Raw genomic sequence first — 23,435 nt, forward strand, 5'->3', positions numbered from 1 at the left:
AGTGTCAAAATTCTAGTCTGAGCACTTTTGTATAATAACCCTATGAAGCAGATGCCATTATTATTCACCTTTTATGAACAGGTAAACTGAGGCCTGTTAGCTCAGACTTGTAATATCCGAGATTTATCCAGTTACCTCTGTCTCTCCGGTAATTATGGAGGAGGGCATGGTGTTGGGGATAGACAGGATCCCAGTTTCAGCTACATGTCTATTTTTATTCAATATATTAAATATATTAATCAGAAAAGTCACATACTATAAATCCAGGGAAATACACAAATATAAATGTCAGAATTTGTCATTTGTCTTCCTCCTCGAGTGAGTGTATATACATATGGAAGGAGGTGGGAAGCGAGAGCCAGTAGGAAGAGGCTGGGAAAGGCTTGCCCCTCCCTCCCTCTCCCCCACCCACCACCCCCAACCTCAACCTCTTCCTTCCTGTATTTACAGCAGCATTTGGCTTATTTACAGCACAGCAGTGTGTGTTAAAAACGGTTTATCTTACAAAAACATGAAGGCCAGGGCTGGGATAGGGGGTAAGACAAATAGTAGGGGTCTCCCACATGAACGCATTCCCTCCCCGAGGGGTGACCTCCCCGAGCAAGTGAGAAGGCCGGTCAGTCTGCAGCCCCAGCCCAGGCTGGGGTGGTACTCCGGGGCCCCAAGGGCCATGGGCTCAAGGCACAAGGGGTGGTGTAGGAGCGTGCATACACAGTGCACATGTGTTCCCACGCTGGGGTCAGAAGGGCAGTGTCTCCATAAAGATTTTGTCAACAATGGGCGGAGGGGGCACCAAGTCCTCCAGCTTGAGGTAGAAGATGCGCTGCAAGCCCTGGGTGCACAGGGTCCGCAGCTCAGGCAGCTTGCCCAGCAGGCGTGACAGGCAGCTGGCCGGCTGGTCCTCGCCCACCACAGCCGAGACATGCTCCTTCAGGCAGCCGGCGATGCGGTTCTGCAGCTCCTCCACCCGCCGGGGCTCCTGTAGCCCATGCCGGTCTGTGAGGAAGGCACGAGGTTAACCACCTATCAGATGACTGGAGCCCTCCAAGACCTGGTCTCCCCCAAGGCTGCCAAAATGCTGCCACTGACTGTCCCATACACTCTTCTGGCACTTGCAAGCATGTGCACACATGAGCCCATTTTTGAACCTCATTGGAAGTCTAGGAAGGCAACAACACCCATTATCCTCAGCTTCCCAGGGGAAAAACTGAGGCCCAGAGAGGTTAAATGATTTGCCCCAGGTTACAAAAAAGAGAAAATCCTAGCCAAGTTTTCTCACCAGGCCAGTGTTTTGTTCTTTTCCAAACTATTCCAAGAAGCCCTGGAGTTGAGCAGTGGTGCGTCCTAGAGGCCACTTCCAGAGAAAGCTGCCCGCAAAACCCACCCTCCCTCTTTGGCCCAGAATGCCTCAGCTGAATGAAAGCAATCCAGTCCTGTACAGCTGAGTCCCATGTGAAATCTAAGCAAGATGAAATGGGGACAGATTCTGATGCTTTAAAAAATAAAACCAGAGAGATCTGAAAACCTGTACATTTAACACCCAGAGCCCATCCTGCACAATTATATTTATACAAGCACACAACAGGTGCAGGTGAACTGTGCTGCTACAAGTCAGGATGGCAGTTACCCCTGAGGGAGCCAATGACTAGAAAGGGTACAAGGAGGGCTTCTAGGGGACTGGTCGTGTCTGCATCCTGAGCTATGTGCTGGTTACGTAAGTGTGCTTATTTTATAGAAATTTATCATTTGTGCAATTATGCAACATAATTTAGTAAGACTTTAAAAAGAAACCACAGCCCTAAGCCACACACAGCACCTACACAGTCTTGACCTTAGGTCAGCTGGGACCATTCACAGACTGGCCTGGGCTTTGCAGGCAGATGCAGCTGGGCCCAAACTGCAGCTCTGCCTCCTACCAGCAGTGTTGCTCTGAGCAAATGCTTGCCCCTCTCTGAATCTAGGCACCCTCACTTGACAATGTGGGGGCCTAGAAGAGTCAGATGTCAGCCCAGCCAGGGCCCTCAAGCTCTCCCCAACCCCCAAGACTGGCCACTTACCTGTGATGAGGACGAGTGCAGAAAGGCAGGCGAAGGCAGGGACATCGACGACCAAGCTGTGCAGGGACCGAGAGAAGGCCAGGATGCCATCAATCCAGTCGCCGAAGCCTCGGGTGCACTGCAGCCGGTGCAGCACCAGACCAGAGCAGAAAACAAGCTTCCCCTCAGCCGGCTTCGACCTGGTAATGCAGACGCACAGTGGTCAGGGGGCTCCAGGGCAGGGCGGGGCAGGGCAGCAGGGGAGGGCGGGGCAGGGCAGCAGGGGAGGGCGGGGCAGACACAGGCAGCTCACCGGTAGGCCAGGCGGAGGATGAAGAGCTCCAGGAAGGCTGACTCCAACAACAGGTCCTGGTCGCCCGTGCACAGCTCGGCAAAGCCAGGGATCTTCTCGGCCCACTTGCGGATGACTTCCAGAGACCCCGAAAGCAGGTCGTAGAACTGCTGCACATCCCTGGCATCCTCCTTCCCAAACTGGGGCAGCACCAGCTCCTGGAACTAGGGGCAGTTCCTGAGGTTCAGCACCGCACGGAGGGCCCTGGACAAGGGCCAGCACGTACAGCCGCATCGTGCATCAGGGGCCAGATCCCCGGGGTGAGAGGGGAACTAAGCTTCCGTCCACTTTGTGCCGCCCACTCTCAAACATTCAGCCAGGGCGGAGGCTTCTGGAAGGCCACCCCCCCTGAGGGGGGTACATTTTTCCATCTGGTCAGCCCACAGGGGCTCCCCTTTTTCCAATCTGCCCGACTGCAGAGGAGCCTTTCCTAATGTGCAAGAGGCACTGGGTGTGGGCTGGTGGGCTCACCTTGGAGTAGTCCAGTTTGGCTGTGCTGGGCCCAGAGTCCAGGTGCGCCCGGACCAGGGAGGTGAGGAGACTGGCAGGGGAGGCATCTGGGGGCTGCCTGGGCTTTGAAGGGAGCCGCCCCCGCCGCCCCTTCAGACTGTCTGTCCGGACAACTGCAAAGAAATGGCAGGGGTGAGGAAGGGAGGAAGGGACCCAGCAAAGGACCTTTCAGCTCAAGCTGTGTACAACAGTGCTGGGAAGTACCAAGGACCTAGAGCGCCTGAGACCCAGGGAACCCTACAGAGACCACCTCCAGAAGCAAGGCAGGTGGACCAGAGGTAGAGTGGGAATATGGTCCAGGTATGCCCTACCCTGTGGCTCACCAAGGCAGATGCCTGGGGAACTCAGCCTGCCCCAACCCATCAGGCCTGCCTCTGTCCTTGCCAGCCCTGCCCCAGCCACCCACCTTCCTTCACCATGCCCACAGCCAGGCACTTCTGGAAGCGGCAGAACTGGCAGCGGTTTCGCCGCCTCTTGTCCACAGGGCAGTCCTTGTTAGCCAGGCAGATGTACTTGGCATTTTTCTGCACTGTGCGCTGGAGGGGTGACAACACGGAACAGGCTGTCAGAGTGTGGGGAGGGGGGAGCCCCAGGGAGGGGACCGTCCAGATCCTGCTGCTATCGTAGACAAAAGCACTCTCTGTTCATAGCTATTTTTCTAACATTTGGGTGGCAGGGGAGGGAGACATGGCAGGGTGGGGGGAGAGGGAAAAAGTCTTGGGGACACTGGAGGAGGTTTCTGCACTAGGAGAACGACCCCTGCTCAGGGCCCCACATTAGGGACTAGGGGCTCCCTGGCAGCCCAGACTCTCATACTTCTGATGCACCTGAGTCCTCCTGTCCCTTGCTTGGGGCAGACAAGAGAAGGCCGAGGATGGGTGGGTGAGGACGGGAAACTAAGCAGGCACCCAAAGCTGGGACAAACACAAAGCCTGTTCCCAAGTCCACCCCCAGCACTCAAGCACCAAGCCTTCTTCCCAGATCCTTTGATCTCATGCCAGGAACATGAGCGCCTGGGGCTCCCCTTCCCACCAAGACCTTGAGTGGGGGGAGGATGGGCAGAGGAAAACCAGAGGCTAGCCATTAGAATGCACCCTCCCAGGAACCCCTGCAGCCCATATTCACTGGCCATGTGTGCCCCGGGACATGAAAGGTCCCAGCCCCTTGCCATCTCCTGGGGGCCACCTGGCAGTGCTGCCCCTTCCTGAAAAGCAGGACCAGTTGGGAGAACCCAAGGGCGGCTACCACAGAGCCTGCTGGGGTAAGAGACCAGTCTATCCCCAGTTCTCATGAAAAACCACAAACAGGGCAGTCCAGTACCTTGAAGAAGCCCTTGCAGCCCTCACAGGTGCGTACACCATAATGCTGGCAGGAAGCGTTGTCCCCACACACAGCGCAGCGACCCTCACTTCCACCTGAAGCCCCACTCCGGGACTTGACTGAGGTCACAGGCACATTCAGCATCCCCGGGCCATCAAGGTGTGGAGAAGTGGGTACCAAGCCTGGGAAAGCCGTTGGCATGGAATAGCTCTCCCCCTCCACCAGCTGGTGGGTAGCCTGTGAGGGGAACAGCTTCAGGGGGCTCTGAGCCAGGCTGGGGCTGGGGCCGCTGTGAGGGTTGAAGGAAAAGAGCGCCGGTGGCTGGGGGGGCACAGGAGCCTTGGGCAGCTGCTCTGTCCATGCCCGCAGGCTCTCATAAGTCTGGCTGGGTGAGAAGGGGCCAAAGGAGCCATCCCAGGGAGACAGCTGGGGTGGCTGGAGGCCAGGCGTGGGTGGTGACGGGGCTGAGCAGGGACTGCCATAGTAGTCAGAGCCGCTCGAGGACAGGGTCTCATCTAGTGGGCCACTCAGGGTGCCGGGGTAGCAGCCGTACACCTGGAAGTCCTCGAACTTGAAGGAAGCAGAGGCAGGGGAGGTGGCTGAGGACGATGATGTGGAGGAGGCCGAGGAAGAGGCTGAGGAAGATGGCTGGGCAGTTCCTGGCAGTTGGTAGAGGAAGGTGTCAAATTCCCCGGTGTAGCCGTCCATGAAGGTGCTGAAACTGGGCAGGGCAGTGGGAGCCGCCTCGGGGCTGGCCAGGTCCATCGTGGGCTTGCTGAGTTCAGGGGTCAGGGGGTCACTTGCCAGGTGGTCACGGGGTCCTGGGCTTGGTGTCGGTGTCTCATATTGGGCTTGGATACAGGGCATTTCTGGAGAGGGAAGATACCAAGGGCATGGGGGACAGTCAAGAGAGAAGCCTGAAGCCTGACATCTAAGTACAGACCCCAAACAGCCAGGTGGCAGAAATGCCAGCCAGACACAGCACCCTGAAGTAGTAGGGCCACAGCCCACCACAGACCCAAGAACCCTGATTCCCAGCCAGGGTACCATTTCAGTGACTTTGTCACAAAAAGCCCCCGGGCAAAGGCCCAGCAAGAGTGGGCTCAGGCTGAAGGCCAGCCACACCCATCAGCCTGGGAATCCTAGGGAAGGCTTCCAGCCAGCATTTCTCTGCTGGAACAGGGGGAAGCTGTGTTCCTCCAGCCCCCTGCCCTCTCTCGCTGGGTGAGGCATGGATGGGGCTGGGAGAAGGGTGGGTGGGAGTGGCGGCCAGGCTCGGCCTTAGCCCAGTCCCCAGGAACAGATATGCTGTTTCTCCAACCTGGCACTTCTGGTAGTATTCCCAGGCACTGCCTAGCCTCTGAAAACCCCTTCTCCTTCCTCCACAGTGCCTGGGGAGAAGGACATCCTGCAAATGGAAAAGGATCTGGAAGTGAGGGCCATACTGCCTAAAAAAGCAGCCTACGCAGCAATGAACCTGACTCCTATCTCTGCCCCCACCCTACATACTAAGCAAAGGCTACAGATCCCACATGTACCCTGGTCCTGACATCTGGGGATGGGTACCCACTCTGCACTTGCCTAGGCTGCTCCCAGAGGCAAAAAAGAAGAGAGCCCAGGCCTCCTCACCCTGTCCTCAGCTCCCCGGTAGATTGGGTAACCTGGCTCCAGACCTTTCAAGGCCATATGCTGAAGAGAGGCTGAGGGGGGGTGGGAGGAAAGAGAAAAGAGCCCCTTGGACATCCAGGAGAATGGACAGTCGCTAAGAGGAATTTCTCTTAGATGCTCCCCCCTAAGCATTCTTCTCTGTGATTTTTATGAGTCCACCAGAAGACTTGAGGTGGCTGTTCGGAGAGAAAGAGCCCGTTGGTGGCAGGGTGGAAGTCATCCTGCCCTGACTGGGTCCCTCTACTAAACAGTGTCTGTGCTTTGAAGAATTCAGGAGCTCAGACAAAGGGGGTTACACCCCCACCCCAACCCTAAGGAGCTTAAAGGAGCAGAGATAGCATCATTAAGGGGGATCCTTAATTTCCCAGACTGTTCATAAACTAACAGAGAAGAGGTTCTATGACAGTTTCCCATCCCATGTCCGAGCCTGGGGTCTGCATGCTCTGGCCTCACCAGTCAGAGAAGAAAGCTGGGTAAGAAAGCAAACTAGAATACAGCGCCATAATCAAGGGGGACAGTGGGAAGGGGCAAAGATTTGCACCACTTCCCGGCCAAGAGCCCAAGGAGCCCTCTGGTTCTAATCTTTCTCCCACCTCCACGGATCCTAGACAGGGTAGCACCACCCCTGACCTAACTAACACTCTCAAACCAACCCAGACAACAGAGTCCCTGGAAGCTCTGGCCCCACCCAGCCAGTGGCACCTGTCCACAAGTACACAGAACCTGTGAGAGATAAGGGTGGCCACGTCTGACTGCACTAGGATAACCTGGGCAAGGAGGGATGGGTTTGGGGCGGAGGAGAGGCAGCAGCCACAAAGGGCTGGACAGTCCACCTTTATTCAAATCCTGTTTCTTCACTTGGACGTCCCACATCCGGATCAACCCCCACCAACCTGTCCCCCCACCTCCATGCAGGTACTTAATGGCACAAGATATGGACCCACATGGGGGTGGGGACAACAGCACAGTCGCACAGGGAGGAGGAAGAGGCGGGGTTGAAGGAGGGAGGGGGAGAATCCGGCTTTAGGCAGGTCCTGGCAACAATGTGGCTTGCACCTGTTATGCTGAACCTGCCTCAGGCTGCACCCTACCTGTACAATCTAACAAGGACTATGGGGGTATCCTCCAGGTAGTACCACACCAGAGATTCCAACGTTAGCAACTGCCATCTGGATCCCCAACGACCAGGCTTTCCATATCACACAAACACACATACATACACAACAAACTATAGCTAAAACAATCTTCCTTGTGCTTCCAGAGACCCTCCTGCTCCTGCCCCAAGAAAACTGTTTTATTCAATCATACAGCAGCAACCCCTCCACAGTTCAGCCACCAATGCTGGCCATTTCCCTTAGGCAACCCAGAAATCTCCTAACATAATTCAGGCAGAAACTTCAGACTGGATCCCTGCAAACTAAGCCACAGCTTTTGAAGTGTTAAGAAAACTACTAAGGGTATGGGGACAGGCCTGACAAGCAGATAGGAAGGAGATCCTCTTGGGAATCCAATCCTGGTAGATGTCCGATGGATCCCAGCAGCTGAAACTCTGTGTACCTTTTCCCCACTGTACCGAGAACCCCATCAGCACCTCAGTCCAGGGCTCCTTGAGCCCAGTTGGACACCCTGGGAGGCTGATCTACAGCCAGCTTCCTACTGGACAAGTCCAGATTCCGGGCGCCAACCCTAACCCCCCGAGGCTTCCACCTTGCATACACACTCCCCGCCACCCGTTACCCTAAGCCAAGCAGACTCCAGACGGATCTGGGTCCTCATCCCATTCCAACTGCTCCCCTCCCAACGCCAAAACTGCACACTACACCAGCCCTGCAGTATGACGACCCTACACATCCTTTCCACCCGCGCTTACACCCATCTCCTTCATGCAACATCTCTAAAAACCAAAACAGCTGCATGCTCCCCGCCGAGATACCTACCCGGCAGGCTCCCGCTCCCCCTGCCGGGACCAGCGCCCCGAGTCGCAGTCTCTTTCCGAGCGTGCTCCTGCAGTTCTCCACACTCCCTCAACTTTCACAGCCTCCGCCACTGGGACTCCCGGGACAGGCCGACTCTCCTCTTAAGCGCTCGTGACGCACGGAGAGGGGCGGGGGCGCCTCTGACGCACAGCCGGCGAGACCTGGCCATACAAGGGCGCGGGGGGCGGGGCGGTTCCGGTGGGAGGCGGCGCAGGCCGGGGAGCCCGAGGGGGCGGAGCGAGAGGGGGGCCTGGAATGTCTGCGCGGGTGACGCACGCGGGGTTCCATTGACGCAGGGAGCGCGGACTGTTTGATCTATAAATAGTCACCTCGCGCCCGCTGTGCCCGCTAAAAATAGCAGCTCGTGTACTCCGGAGGCTCCCCCTCGCGGGACCCAGAGCCCAGACCGGGGTCCCCGGGTCTGAAATAACCGAGGAGAGGGCGCTCTAGAGCCCTGGCCACAGGGTTTCCCCAGTGAGGATCTCCTCTGCTTCCAGCCGCTCCCAGGAGCCACGGCCGCGCCTGCTCCCTCCGGCTCCCTTGGCCCGCTCCGCCTCGCACCCTCCCAGGTCCTTCCTAGAGGTATGCGACCAGGGCTGGCAACTCTGGGACACACCTAAGGAACCTGCGCCCCCAACCTCAGCCCTGTGCACTTGGCAAGTCTTCCTCAGCAGAGTCTCCCCAGCAGGGTCTCGGGCTGAGAGGTTGCCCCAAGGCTCAGTCAGCGCCTTATTCTCTCCTCCCAATTTCCTATGAAAAGTACCTTCAGAGGTTTGCCAAGCCAAGTGGGGCATTTGTCAGGCCAAAGATGGGCCAGTGGGCTCTACTCCACCCGCTGAACTTCATTTCAGTCCCCTCCACAGTCCCTTCTAAGTTGAGTGAACTCTGGTGGGAAACTACCGAATTTCAGACTCGGGTGGAGCCTGAGAAATCTTTTCGATTTTGTGCAGACTCTTCCCCATTTTATAAACAAATTTAGAAATAATGGCACTTGCTCAAGGTCACACAGGAAGGTGGTGGCCCACAGGGGTAGAACCCAGGGCCACTGACTGCATCTCTAGGGGATGGTTTCTTAACTTCCCCCGTCCCTATTAAGGGATTACCCACACTTCCACCTCACCTCCAACACCTGTGGAAAGACTAGCTCCGACCTGCCCTACAGGAGCAGGAGGAAGGGCCTTCCAAGGCTGTATCAGGGCACAGAGCAGGCTGCAGCCACCTGGAACCTTACCTGGCCCAGCTATATCTACCCCTAGCCTGGGGAGACCTCACATGCTAGGTGAGAGAGGAAGGAAGGGCTAATATTCTTAAGGAGAGCCACTCCACACACACACACACACACACGCACACACACGCACACTCACTCACTCAATGGGGCCCCACCAGCCCCTTCTCCCCTGCAAGTCAACAAGAAGAGGTTCTGCTTCCACTGAGCCTGCACCCATGGACCCCACTCTCACCTCATCTGGTCATCCTACAGCAGCAATTCCCTCTACCCTTGAGGCACTTCCTGCTCCTCAGGTCCACTATCAGCTCCCATCTCAGGTTCCCCACACCCTTGTCTCCAGCCCCCACTTCCGCCCACTCAAAGGTCCTGCCAGCACCTAACTTCATCTGTTCCAGGCAGCACTTGCCATCTCTGCACTTCCTGCCCATCACCTCACCTCTGCTCCTGATGCCCCACATGCAAGTTTTCTTTTTCTTTTTTATTCAGTGAGATGAGTGGAGGCACAGAGACAGACTCCCACAGGCACCCCAACCAGGATCCACCTGGCAAGCCCACTAGGGGGGCGATGATCTACTCATCTGGGGCACTGCTCTGTTGCTCAGCAACCAAGATCATTTTAGCGCCTGAGGAAGAAGGCCATGGAGCCATTCTCAGCGCTCAGGACCAACTCGCTCCATTCAAGCCATGGCTACAGGAGGAGAAGATAGAGAGAGAGAGAGGCAAGAGGTGAAGGGCTGGAGAAGCACAGGGTGTTTCTCCTATGTGCCCTGACTGGGAATCAAACCCAGAACATCCACACACTGGGCTGATGCTCTACCACTGAGCCAACCAGCCAGGGCTTCAACTTTTCACTGTTTCCTGAAATTCTATTTTGAAACATCTCTTGGATCCCTGGTTTCTACCAGCCATAGGACATACCTCACTGGTATCTGAAGGCAGAAGTGAGGCCAAGTGACCTCCCCTTTTCCTTGCCCATACCTATTAAGAAAACTGCTCCTTAACTAGCTTGTCTCCATTTTCCAAACCCCACTGTCCACCCTGGATAGAGCAGTTTTCAGTAAGACCAATCTCATTCAGTGATCTGGTCAGAACCCGCCAGAACTCCCCCATTATAGCATAGTTTCCACATGGACCAGTGTTCAGAGAGCTCGGGCTTTTCCCAAACCACCTTCTAGACACCCTTCTGGCCACCTGCGTCAAGGTGAAGCATGGCCAGGATAATGCCAATGGGACTCATTAAGGGTTCCCACCCACTTAAGCGAAAGCCAGTTTTATTTTCCTTTGTCTTAGGTTTTTGCATAAGATTTTGCTTGGAGCCTGACCAGGCGGTGGTGCAGTGAATAGGGCGTCAGACTGCGACCTGGAGGACCCAGGTTCGAGACTCCGAGGTCGCCAGCTTGAGCGTGGGCTCAGCTGGTTTGAGCAAGGCTCACCAGCTTGGACCCAAGGTCACTGGCTTGAGTAAGGGGTTACTCGGTCTGCTATAGCCCCCCACGGCCAAGGCACATATGAGAAAGCAATCAATGAACAACTAAAGTGCCGCAACAAAAAATTGATGCTTCTCATCTCTCCCTTCCTGCCTGTCCGTCCCTATCTATCCCTCTCTCTGACTCTCTGTCTCTGTCAAGATGAAAAAAAAAAAAAAGCATTTTGCTTAGAGCCTGACTGATGGTGGCACGAGCACTGACCTGGGAAGCTGAGGTCCCAGGTTTGAAACCCTGAGGTCGCTGGCTTGAGCACAGGCTCACCAAGTTGAGCACAAGATCACCAGCTTGAGCCAATGATCCCATGGTTGCTGGCTTGAGCCCAAAGGTCTCTAGCTAAGAACCCAAGATTGCTGGCTTGAGCAAGCGGTCACTGGCTCAGCTAGAGCCCCCTTGTCAAGGCACATATAAGAAGCAATCAATAAACAATTGAAGTGATGTAAACACCAGTTGATGCTTCTCATCTCTCTCTCTCTTTCTCTCATACACACAAAAAAGATTTTGCTTAGGAAAAAGAATTCAGCTAAAAACAACAACAACAACAAAACAGGGCATGAAACACTAATATAATTCATATCTTCTCATTTTGCATATTAGGACCCAAGGTTTCCCAGAGAATCTGTACCCTGCTCAGGCACACAAGCAAGTGTTAGTTGGTGAAACTAGGCTTACACCCAACCCCTCACCCTGCCCTGGGAAGCCTCCCTGCACCTAATAGGGCTTTCCTCAAAAAGTAAAAATAAATAAAAATAAAAAATGAAATAAAAGTAAAAATAATTTTAATACGTCAGCAAAAGATGATTTGCCAGATCAGCATTCTTCCCTCCACCTCCACCAGCCAAACAGGTGTATTAGCTGTGGCTTGACCTGTGTGTGCTTGAGCCCAGATTTAACAGTTCTTTGAGAGCTGGGCCAGCCTCTTTCCTCCCCACGCTTTCCATTTGAAAAAGCACCACAGGCCATCCCTACTCTCCCTTGAAGAGGCCCACCTGGAGCCCCAGGGAACTCAAGTACTTTGAGGAGCTGTCCAGGGCCCTGGCCTAAATATCCGCATCTCAGCACTAGCCTCTAGACCTGTGTCTGTAGCCCAGGCCCCACTTTCCCTGGCCATGGCTGGTTTGCAGGTTGCAGTCTAGCTGCTCCTAAGACAGAAGAGAGGAAAGGCAACTGCATCTGTCCTTTTGCCATGCTGATGCAAGTGAAGGATGCTGGAAGTTCTGAACACATTACACTCTGAAAACAGAAGAAAAAGACAGAGTCCCTCTGTGGGAGCACTGCCAGAGACAGCATTACACAGCTGTGAGGAGCACCTAGCCTAAGACAGAGAAGAGAGGTCAAAGAGGCTTGGGGACCCTGGACCACATCCCTGCTGGCCAGATGCCCTCCAGGGACGGTGGGCTGGCACTCTGAAAGGGGGGTGGCATCTGGCTAAGGTAGGACTGTGTGGAAAGTAATACTTGATGCAGACTTTGGGGGACCTATAGTATATACTTGTCCCAGGCTGGACAAAGACTCCAAAGGGCTCCTCCCCCCTTCAAGAAATCCAGCCTTTAAGAGCAAAACGGCTTCTGGGGATGGAGGTGTGGAGGACAAGTAACGATGGGAGAGGTATCTAAAACTAGAAAGGAGAACCAGAAGGTAAGGAAGGACCATAATAGCACGGGCAGGGCAGGGATGGAAGATGTCATGTTGGAGACAAGACAGCCACCCATGCCAGGCTCCCACAGCAGGCTCAGCCCACCAGTCTACCCTCGTAACCCTCCCCCCATCCCCAAAGTCCCCATATAAACACCTTGGGTTAAACCTTCCCACCACCCCCTGGACACATTGCTCCTCTTCCTTCTGCTCTAACCATGCTGATCCTCCTAGACCTCAACTCATGTACCACCCTCCTGGATCAGCCTAACAATAAATAAACACCCTCACTGGGGGGCGAGGGGAGACACCAATCAAGGGTCAGACCAGGGCACTTCACTTGAATTCTTCCACTTAACCCTCTACCAGCCTTCCAGGTTTGATTTCTGACCCATATTTTCTAAATGAAGAGATGGAGACTTGGGAGCAGGACTCAAACTCAGGTCCCTTAACTCTCAGTTTTGTGCTTGACTCTATGCCCCCCCGGTTCTTAAAAGCACCACAGAACCAGGTACACACAGCATGGCCTATACATTGAAAACAGCGATGCCCACAGGGGGTCTTTGGAGGGACTGGAAGCATTCCAGTTCACAATCTGGACATGGCCATGCACACAGGTGTGTTCACTCTGGAAAAGTCATCAAACTACTGTATACTATTAAAATATCATACCTACTATTTGCATACTTTTCAATATATATGTTATACTTTTTTTAATATTAAGTGAGAGGCAGGGAGGCAGAGACAGGCTCCTGCATGCACCCCAATTGGGATCCACCCAGCAAGCCCCCTACAGGGCGATGCTCTGCCCATCCGGGGCTGCTGCTCTGTTGCTCGGCAACCAAGCTATTTCAGCGCCTGAGGCGAGCCTATGGAGCCATCATCAGCACCTGGGGCCAACTTGCTTGAACCATTTGGGCCATGGCTGCAGGAGGGGGAGAGAGAAAGAAAGAGAGAGAGAGAGAGACAGAAAGAGAAAGTGGAGGGGTGGAGAAGAAAACGGTCACTTCTTCTGTGTACCCTGACCGAGAATCAAACCCAGGACTTCCACATGCTGGGCTGACGCTCTACTGCATGTTATACTTTCAAAAATAAAAGTTAAATTAAAAAATCGCCTCGAGGCCCTGGCTGGTTGGCTCAGTGGTAAAGCATTGGCCTGACGTGTGGATGTCCCAGGTTCAATTCTGTTTTTTGTTATGTACTTATTCTATTTGGTACACGCTCAGAACACAACTATAGTTAGAAAAGGCCATAAGATCTGACATTAAAAAGAGTTCTTCACACAGTATGTTTTCTGAACAATTCACTAGACCTGTGCCCCTCCTAGTCACATCTTATGGGGGCTTACCAGCCATACCCCTCCCCTACCATGTGTGAACATGAGGACAAGGCCCCGTCTTCCCCACCTTCATGCATCCTCAACAGTAAGTAACCCAGGGCTGCCCCATCTGGGCAGACAATGTGCCCCAGCCAAGTGGGAGGGCATGGAGTTGAGTGAATAGAAGATGGAGGAAGTGGAACTGCACAGCCCCTTTCCCACGCTGTCCCCCCACCGCTGCTGCGCTGAGGGCAGGAACTTGCCATACTTTCACCAAGACATCCCCACCCACTGGCCTCCACACCCTTCCCTGGGGGTGGGCAGAGAGTGTGAGTTGCCTTCTCTCTCTGAGAAGTGGCCAGGGGAGCTTCCCCTCCTCAGCCCCGGGACCTACCCAGTACCTATGGCCTGCCCTGCCCTGGCTACTTCCTCTTCCTGCCCTGGCAGTGGGCAGGGGGGTCTGTGCTGGAGGCAAGGACACACTGCCTACTGCCCCAAGAGGCTTCCCAAGGGCAGCTCTGAGAACTGAGGATGTAGAGTGAGGTCCAGGGCACCGCCTCTCACTTCCTGGCCCTGGCTTAGGCCCTGACATGACCTCACATGTTGTTATCTCCCTGAAAACAGGCTCCCAAGGATGCAGGCAGGTTAGCCACTGCCCCTCCTCCAACCCACCTCTCACCCTAGCCCCTGGCAGGGGCAAAACACAGAGGGGCTCTCAGAGACACCTGTGACAGGGAGCTAGCAAACCTGGGGTGTGACCTAGAGCCAGCCCCTTGCCCTCTCCAAGACTTCCCTCATCTGTCCACTGCAGACACCACCACAAGTCCCCGTGCTGTGAGATTTCAATGTGCTAACAGAAGGGGCTTGGGATTCTAGGGACCTGCACCAGGATCCTAGGATGAGCAGGGAAAGGAGACACCAGGGTCCTCAGCTCAACTTGGGCACCAGCACTCCCTTCTTCAAAAACCAGAGAACAGTCACCTCGTCCCCTCCTATCCCTGTCCAGAGCTTGAGAGAAAGGAAATGAAAGTTTTCCCAGAGATGTGGCTCCACCCAGCACCAGAAGTTTCCAGACTCTGTATGCAGCAAGTACTTAATTAATACTCTGAAGAGCCTGGCTGGGTAGCTCAGTTGGGCATCATCCCAATACGCCAAGGTTGCAGATTCAATCCCCAGTAAGGGCACATACAAGAATCAACCAATGAATACATAAGTAAATGTAACAACAAATCAATGTTTCTCTCTCTCCTTTCCTCTCATATCAATCAATAAATAAAATTTTAAGAAAATACTCTGAAGAAAGCTAGTTAATTAAAGAAGGCAAGCCTCTCTCCACAGAGGTCATCTTCAGTCCAGTGATTTCTCAAGCCCTACTTCCCTCTCAGGCCAGAAGGAATTAACATACAGCACAAAGCAATAAGATTAGACTTCAGAAAGAACAGCCAGAGCTGGGAAATGCAGACAAGATTCATAGTGTTCCTTTGGGAAAGGTCGGCCCGCACCTCCTTTGCACCCTCCTCAAATCTCCTTCTCTGCTGCTCCATCTACTCAGCTCCTAGCCAGTTCCTCTCTCCTCCTTCCTGGAGGGTCTCCCACCACCCTGCAGAGCATCAACACCCACCAAATTCTCCTGGCCCTGTCCAGGGTCTCCACCCAGCCACCTTGGGCAAAATTTCAAATTCCAAAATAAAAACCCTCTGATAATTAACCCCAGCCGGAAAGAATGATGCATTTTCCTATTGTTAAAAGTATTTTTAGTCACAGGCTCTGGATTCTTTTAGAGACTCACGTTCAGAAAGGGAAAAAGGTATTTTGGGTTTTGTTTATTTGTTTGTTTGTTTCAAGAACTGAAAAGAACATAAGAGTCTCTCACCTAAGTAGCTGCCACTTATTTCATGCCAGGCTGAAGCCCCTGGCCTCGTGCCTGGGGGACATGTTTGTGGCAAGCTGGTTGGCAGCCTCGCCAGACCTCACTCCAGCTCTGCTTCTCAGGCACCTAAACCAGCTGGGAAGCCAGGCAAGGAGAGCAGGGCAGGGGTGGAGGGTTCAGGGAAGCCAAGTCCAGGGGTCTGCCTCCTAGTTCCAACCAGCTGGGGCACCCAGGGACCCTACTCAAGTACCAGTGCTGCCCTGACCAGGCAGTTCAATCGGCTGGAGTGCTGATCTGCTATGCCAAGGTTGCGGGTTCCATCCTGGTCAGGACACATACAAGAATCAACCAATGAATAAGTGGAAAAACAGACTGATGTTTGTCTCTCTCTAAAAAAAAAAAAAAAAAAAATCAATAAATTAAAAAAAAAACCAGAATTGTTTAAAAAAGAAAAAGAAAAAAGAAAGAACCAATGTAGAAGTATCCTGATGGACACCTAGCTCACTGTCCCTCCCCAGCCGGAGCACAGTAGTGCTTTGTCCAGACCCAGCTGACAGGGTCAAGATCCGGTTGGAAATCTCCAAGGAAGGACAGAGATGCCATCACATCTCCCAGTTCTCAATAACAAAAGGTTCCCAAGTCCAACTCCCATCATCCAACTGCAGTCAAGCCCTTACTCTCATTCCTTGGGGTATCAGCCATCCTTCCTTCCCTTTCCTCCCCCAATCCTCTCAGGGCTAAAGAAACCACAAAGCAGTCCCACTGGAAAAAGATCCAAATAGCCCAGCTCTTGTACCTCAGTTTCCCCATTCCTAAGACTCACCAGCTTCCTCCTTTCAATCTGTTTTGACGCAGATCCTGGATAGCTGCACTGTGGGAGAATCCCAGGGCAGGTTGGGGGCTCTTCTTAGTGGCCTCAGGGAGCCCTGAGGGAAGAGACGTGACCGCCCAGGCAGCCTGTCCTGCCCAGCAGAGGCTATGCACCAGCTGAGCGGCCTCAGGACATGGAGCTGTCTCCAAGCCAGCATGTCCTCCTCTGTTTATATAGCAGAAACCAGAGCCGGCCTCTGAGGACAAGGGGAGCTGCCTCAGGGCCCTCTTGGCTGAAGCCGGATTTTGGCCCAGGTCAGCAAGAGCCCAAAATAGTCAGCTGACGGGAGCCCCGGTGTGAGCATGACCCTGGGCCCATGCCCAGGCCTGGCAGACAGGTGTCCACGTCACAAGACCAGCAGCTCTTGCACTCCTGGGGCTCCCAGCTGGCAACCCCTCAGAGTGGCCTTGGCAGTGTGTGTGGCATGAGAGTTCCATCCAATCACCCAGACAACGGAGTGAAAAATTCTGCCATGGGGGCTACTATGTACTCAGAGGGAAGGCTGGGAGCTTAGGATGCCAAGTGTGAGCTGAGGCTAGAGGTGGGGGCTGAGTGGAGGGCAAGATACCTGGCCTGCTGCTATCATCTTCACTCACATGCTTCCCAAGTTATGATCTCCAGCTGACCAGGGACACCTGCCTCTCCCATTTACAGTAATGCCTCTTCCTGTCCCCAGCCCGAGGTTGGTGGCACAGAGCCTGCTGCCAGCATAAAGCCAAGTGCACACCCAGGACAACCACTGGAAAAGGAGACCCTGTTTCTCAGGGCTTTCCCCCTTTCCATCCAAGCTCAAACTGAACACCCCATCCTCCCCAGCCCAGCCACCAATCTGGGACTCGGCACCCTGCACAAGCTTAATCCCCAGGAGGCGGCGATGTTAGGCTGGGGGAGATACTAAGCCAGCTCTGGCTTCTTCTGGGATCTCTCAAGGCCTGAAGGGGGCTGTTGCTCAGAGAGGGCCCTGTTTCAGGGAAGGAAAAAAGGAATCACAGGGTCCCTGTCCAGGGTGCCAGGTTAAACTTGAGCTCCCTCAGGTGAACTTGGTAACCAGAACTATGGTGCCCTTGGCCTTATCCCAGTATCTCAGGCTCCCAGGGAAAGGTCCCATTCCCACACTCCACGTCTCACCCGCAGATCAGCTCATGCCTTCTCTGGAAGCATGTTCAAACAAGAAGGTGTGTCCTCACCAGCAGATAAGGACTCTGGCCTTGCCTGGAATCCAGGAGACCTGAATTCTTTTTTTTTTTCTCTCTTCTTCTTTTTCCAAGTGAGAGGGAGACAGACTCCCACATTTGCCTCAACAGGGACCCACCTGGCATCCCCTGTCTAGGGCCAATGCTCTAACCGTCTGGGGTCATGCTCACAACCGACTATTTTTAGTACCTGAGGCAGAGGCTCCGCTGGGCCATCCTCAGCGTCTGGGGCAATGTGCTTAAACCAATCGAGCCATGGCTGCAGGGAGCGGAAGAGAGACAGAGAGAAAGAAGGGGGAAGAGGAGGGGTAGAGAAGCAGATGGTCACTTCTCCTGTGTGCCCTGACCTGGAATCAAACCTGGGACTTCCACATGCCAGACCAATGCTCTACCACTGAGACAACCAGCCAGGGCCGAGAACTGGATTCTAAGCTTGACTTTACATGTCCTCACTGTTGGGACCTTGAAACGTCACTTCTTCCCTCTGTAATTCAGTTTTTTAATCCATAAAGAGAGGAGGTAAGCTAGATGGCCAGGGATCCCTCTGGCCAAACCCACAATATTGAGATTGTCCTCTCAGGAATGCCGGATAAATAGTGGAAGGTATGCCCCTGTTCTTGGTTAGCAAGATCCTCCCCATTTACACCTCCTCTTACCAGACCTTACAGGACCTTCAGGACTGCCATAGTGAGGAGGAGGTGGTCAGCACCCATTCGGGGAGAAATGGGGAAATCCTCACCTTTCCTTCATACACTTCCTTAGTGCAGTTTCTGTACCAAAGAAACAAGTCAGCTTCCTCTCCCTCATGTCTGCCCCACTATACTCCGAGCCTGGCCTTGAACTAACTATTCAACCTCCAACCCATCAGCCTCCTGGAATTAGGTACATGCTGCCTTGGGAGCAGCTGTCATCTCCTACTCCCCGTCATCACCCCACGTCACCAGGACCAGAGTGCCCCCCTCGACCTGTCCTGTTAAGACAATGAGGGTTCCCCCTTCCCTACCCCCACATTACCCCCACCACTGAGAAATCAGATCCCCCATGCTGAGCAGCACCTCGCCTACAACCTCTGCAGGGCTCCCCTCTCCACCCCCCAATCCACATTCACCTCAGGCAGCTCTAGATCTACTTCTACTTGGTAACCCCCACCTGCTCGGGGGTCTCAGGAGTGTACAAAGGACAACAACAGAGCACTTACCACTCCGGATGGATAGGCAGACGTTGGACAACACTCAAGCCATCCTCTGGGCCTTCAGGGCCTGTCAAAAGGAGCCTCCGGGACACCGGGGAGAGATGGGGGCTGGCCTCTGTCCATGGTGGAGGCCTATCGAGGGGGAGTCAGTGTGAGTGAGGAGAAACCAGCCAGCAGGGACATTCCCTGGAGACAGCACAAGCCAGTTAACACAGCTGTGGGAACAGGGGCAGGATCCAGGCTATTGGGGGAACAAGCCAGACCAAGGCTGGGCGTCTGAGTCTGGGGCCTATGCCCCAGGCAAACAGCTCTTGGGGATGAGGGTTGTGGCCAAGAGATGCTGACAGCAACTGGGGCATGTCAGAGCCATAGAGATACATGGCAGCACCCAGCCCCTCGGCCTTCCACCCTACTCTGGGGTGAGGGTGCCTCATTCCACTCTCAGCCCCCTGATGTGCACAAAGAACATCCTGTCACGTAAGCAGAGAAAAGGGAGTTATTGTGAGGACAGCGCAGAATGCCCTTCTCTCCTCAGAGGGCTGCAACGTGGCCCCCAAAGCCTCAGAGGCCCCACAGGGCGGGTGCTCCAAGACCCCGTCTCCAGGAAGCCCAGCCTTCAAACTAGAGCAATGGGGACTCTCAGGAATATTCTGTAAAGGGACTCCAGTCCCAAAATGGGAAGGCTCAGCTTAGAGTAGTTAAGAGCAGGATGCTAGATCCCAGACCGCCTAGGTTCAAATCCTGGCTTCATTACTTGTAACCTTGGGCAAGTTATATAACCTCCTTGTGCCTTGTGGTCCTGATCTGTTAAAATGACAATCTGCAATTGACATTCCTAAAATTAACAACCAGAGGGCATCATGAAGCTCAAACTGAGTTATATGTAAAGGACTTAGAACACTGCTGGACACACGTATGTGATATCAATTTGAAGAGAAATTAAATGTGGACACATCAAGGCTAACTTGGCCACTCCTTCTGGAGCCAACTGTGTGCACCGCCCCTCCAGCCTTGTCAAGCTCCTCCTACTGCCCCCACTGGCGTCAAAGCCCCCGTTCGGCCAGTGCAACCCAGAGCCTACCTCTCTCCTACCTTTTTCCCAGTCTTATTCATCCCTCTCCTCTCTTGACTGGGCCCCAGAGGGCAGGACCAGCCAAGGCTTGCCCTTCTCTGGTTGTCAGGCTGCCCTTCAGGCCATGACGAGGTCTGAGAACAGAGAAGTGGATGTTTCTATGATGGGAGGCAGAGGAAGAAGAGGGAGAGGGCCCCAGAGGGTGGGTGATGGAATTCCTCACCCTCCAAATTTCTGCCCCAGGATCCTCAGATAAAGGGAGCTCCTCTGGCCCATGATAGAAAGACTCTCCTCTTACAGAACCACCAGCATCCCCTGTTCCTGTGAGTATAATGGGAGCAGAGAGTGAAGGCCAAAGGAAAGAAGCAGGAGAGGTCAGTCTGGAATATCTGGAGGGCTTCCACACCCTAAACAGAAAGAAAAATCAGGCTTCAAACCTGCCCCAGCCCACAGGCTACACCTGCCTCCCAGAATGACACTGTTATCTCCCTTACCCTAGAAGTAGGTCTGCAGTCAGGCCCTAGGGCCCCCCTTCCCTTGTCTCCTACCAGAGCCGAAGAGGAAGAAGGAGGAGGGACAAACATCTCCTACCAGTCAGGCCCAACCTGAGTGCCCAGGTCATACCCACCCGTGTCTGAGAACAGGGTACAGAGTCAGGGACCCAATTGTGCCCAGAAAATAATTTCTAACATCTTAGATCAGGTACCTGATCCTTTCTCCTATCCTGGATCAAATTTTTCTTCTCCACAGTCATTCCATAAACATTTACTGGGGGCCTACCATAAGCCCAACAGTGAGCCATGAACAGTGGGAGATCCAAGAAGGAGCAAACCAAGATCCCTGGGCCCCAGGACGTTATAATGGGGAATTCATTCATGAAGGCCAATTACAGTCAGCACTGTGCAGCAGACAAACCAACAGCTGAGTGGGCCTGGAGGAGGAGAGAGTGATACCCCCCACCCAAACGGGGTGGGAACATCAGGCCAGATGTCAGCACCCAGCTCCTGCTCTCCTCCTCACTGTGCTCTAGACATATGGGCTTTTCTCCCCACTCAGGGCCATTGCACTGGCTGTTCCCTCTGTCAGGAAGTCATCGCCCCCGATGTCTGTACAGCTATCTCCTCTTCAATCAGGTTTCCATTCCCATTTTCTTGGAGAGCCTCCATCCTCATCCTACCACATTAACCTATTTTTATCTCATTAGGACTAATGCTCCTCACTTAGTCACCAGTCTCTCTCACTCACTGCAGTCTCCAGTTTCTAAAACAGAGTTCAGCACTAACAGGTGCTTAGTAAGGATTTGTGGACTAGGGAGAGAGGAGGACTCACACATGCTTGCATTGGAACTGGGCTGAGAGGAGGGTCAGCCAGCCTCTTGGAAGGAGATGGGAAGGATATTGCAGCTATTCCATTTGGGGGCAGACTAAAAATCTGAGTCACAACCCTGATTCCAAGAGCCCTCAGCTCTGGGTCCCAGCTCTGCAGGGGCCCACCTGAAATGTCCTTCTCCTTTCTAAAATATTTGGGTCTTTTCTTAACCAAACTCCCCCTGGCAACAGGACATGACTGACAGACCTTCTTCAGCCCTGTTGATCTCCTAGGCATAAGGTCTGCATTGGTCAATGTCCCCACCCAGAAGTGGGCATACTACTATAATGAACAATAACAAGAGCAGCTGATAATATGTTGAACACCATGTGCTAGAATCAGATACATTACTAAACACTTTACACGCATGTTCTCATTTCAGCCTCATAACACTATGAGGAAGGGACAGTTATTATGAACTTTTACCAATGAGGAAACTACAACACAGAAATGTTAAGCACCTTGCCCAAGTTCTCACAGCTAGGGAATAGCAAAGCTGGGATTAGAATCCAGGGAGCTCAACCAGGGAGTCGAGAGCCAGGCATTCTGCTTTCCGCTTGCGCCTGTTTAGTGGGTAGAGGTCTCTGACTTCACAGAGCAGTTTGAGAGCCAACACTAGTGAACAAGTGGGAAGCTCCAGGGCCTGGGTTGCTGGGCTTCTGAACCAGGCTCTAGGCCTGAATTCCTGATCTATTTTTTTTTACTCCAGTACAGGCCTCAACATTTATAATCAGTCACATTAATCTTGTTAGTCTTGGTCCATCCTTCTGCCTGGTTGTCATCATTTGCAATCTTGATTTTATCCTATTGTACACTTGTCATTCCTCTCAGTTCAGTTCTACATCACTACAAAGAATCAGCTGGCCTCCCTTTTAAGTCTTCCTCCAAGTCACTGATCTAACCATTCACTTGGAGTATGTCTAGGACCAAGCAAGCCTTCTGGCCACCCCGGGGGCCCCTGTCCAGGCTGTTGTCTGCCCCCTAATCCATGAGCACCTCTGCATAGCCTTCGTTTTCCCAGCATTCCCCTAATACTAACCCCAAATCCAAATTCATACGTCACTTTAAAGCACTGTAAATGTCACCTCTGCAGCATTTCTAATCCCAGGTCTACTCCTGACTTCATGAAACCCTTTCGGTTTCTCCCCTCAGTCTCACAAGGAGTTGCACTGGGCAATCCTGGTCCCTGCCGGTGGCATCTTGGCAGCCGAGCTCCCAAACTCCTGGATCCCCTTCCTCGCAGCAGCCGGTGGGGAAATGGGAGGAATTTCTCCGGCCTAGCCACCTCCAGCGCTCCTCGCGGGCCAAACTCCACCCTTGGCGGTTTTGGGGAAAGAAACCGTTGCCTGCCGCACAGGGGGGCTGAGTCAGAGCTAGCGGGTTCCACTGAGAATCCAACAGCCTCGCCCATCACTCTGCCCCGCTTCCAAGCAGGACTCCCGGCCCAGCCCCACCCCAGTGCTTCCGCAGGACCCCCGTCTTCCCTGGCCTCTCCCGGACTACATCACCCCCTCCCCACCCGGCACCCTCACCTGGCCTGGCGACCTCCGTTCGCCTTTCCATCCTCACCTTCCCGGCTCGCACACCAGCCCGCCCGGGGGCAACTCCGCAGCTCAGGGACACACATGCCCGCGGGTCGCATGCCCCGCGCTCAGCCCCCACCAGTTCCGCTCCAGACGCCGCGCCCCCTGCCCCCGGGAAGCCCCCCACCCCGCAGTTCCTGCCTCGGCCGCGCCCCCTGCCCCCGCGGCGCACGGGCGCCCGCGCCACTGTCCCAGCCTGGGGCGCGCCTCCCCCGGCCGGCGGGCTGGGACCGTGACGTGCGCCCACTGACGTCTCCGGAATCCCGGCTGCGGCGGCCGACGCACCCTTATCAATGGGGCTAAAAATAGCGGCGACCGGAATAGCCATGAGCGCCCCGCCCCGCGTCCCTCTACCCGCAACGCGCGCTCTGAACACTCAGTTACATAATCCACCCTGCTGCAAGCTGGGCTTGGGGGTGCTGTTTTTCAGGTGAGGGTTCTTTGCCATGCTAACACCTTCTAGGGCAACAAACTTGGCGTTAAGTTATAAATAAATTTACCTGGGGCTTCCCCGGAGGAAGAGATGGAAAAAGGGAGGCCCAGAGAGGCTTAGCAGCAGCCCAAAGTCACACAGCAATTAGGCTGGCCTAAAGGGACAGGGAAATGCCTTCTGAGCCCTGGGCACCCTCACCAGCATTGCTTGGCCTGCATGCCACCCCAAGGGCAATGAACCCAGCTAGCAGGGTGCCCAGGGGGGTAGTTAAGCCCCAGGACCCAGAGCAAATAGCCACATAGAGGACTTCTTGGAAGGGTGAAATT

The 23,435-nt window shown here is 54.1% G+C and overlaps 1 protein-coding gene across 6 annotated transcripts; it reads right to left on the bottom strand.

Annotated features, from left to right (window-relative positions):
• Positions 1 to 479: 479 nt before the first annotated feature.
• On the bottom strand, positions 480 to 22,768 carry NR4A1 (nuclear receptor subfamily 4 group A member 1). 6 transcript variants are annotated; one of them, XM_066353687.1, is made up of 11 exons: positions 22,626 to 22,768; positions 18,660 to 18,785; positions 17,652 to 17,720; positions 16,221 to 16,323; positions 15,648 to 15,786; positions 4,219 to 5,087; positions 3,305 to 3,434; positions 2,860 to 3,011; positions 2,350 to 2,552; positions 2,058 to 2,236; positions 480 to 996 (listed from the first exon to the last, which is right to left on the bottom strand). In XM_066353687.1, the coding sequence occupies exons 6-11, from the start codon at positions 5,083 to 5,085 to the stop codon at positions 740 to 742; spliced, it is 1,788 nt and encodes a 595-aa protein (XP_066209784.1). In that variant the 5' UTR covers positions 5,086 to 5,087; positions 15,648 to 15,786; positions 16,221 to 16,323; positions 17,652 to 17,720; positions 18,660 to 18,785; positions 22,626 to 22,768; the 3' UTR covers positions 480 to 739. The 6 variants fall into 6 exon arrangements, with proteins under 6 accessions (XP_066209784.1, XP_066209814.1, XP_066209824.1 ...); XM_066353717.1 differs by lacking the exons at positions 15,648 to 15,786; positions 16,221 to 16,323; XM_066353727.1 differs by lacking the exons at positions 15,648 to 15,786; positions 16,221 to 16,323; positions 17,652 to 17,720.
• Between the last annotated feature and the right edge of the window lie 667 nt (positions 22,769 to 23,435).

This window comes from Saccopteryx leptura, chromosome 1 (assembly GCF_036850995.1).
Source record: "Saccopteryx leptura isolate mSacLep1 chromosome 1, mSacLep1_pri_phased_curated, whole genome shotgun sequence".
In the NCBI taxonomy this organism is placed as follows: domain Eukaryota; kingdom Metazoa; phylum Chordata; class Mammalia; order Chiroptera; family Emballonuridae; genus Saccopteryx; species Saccopteryx leptura.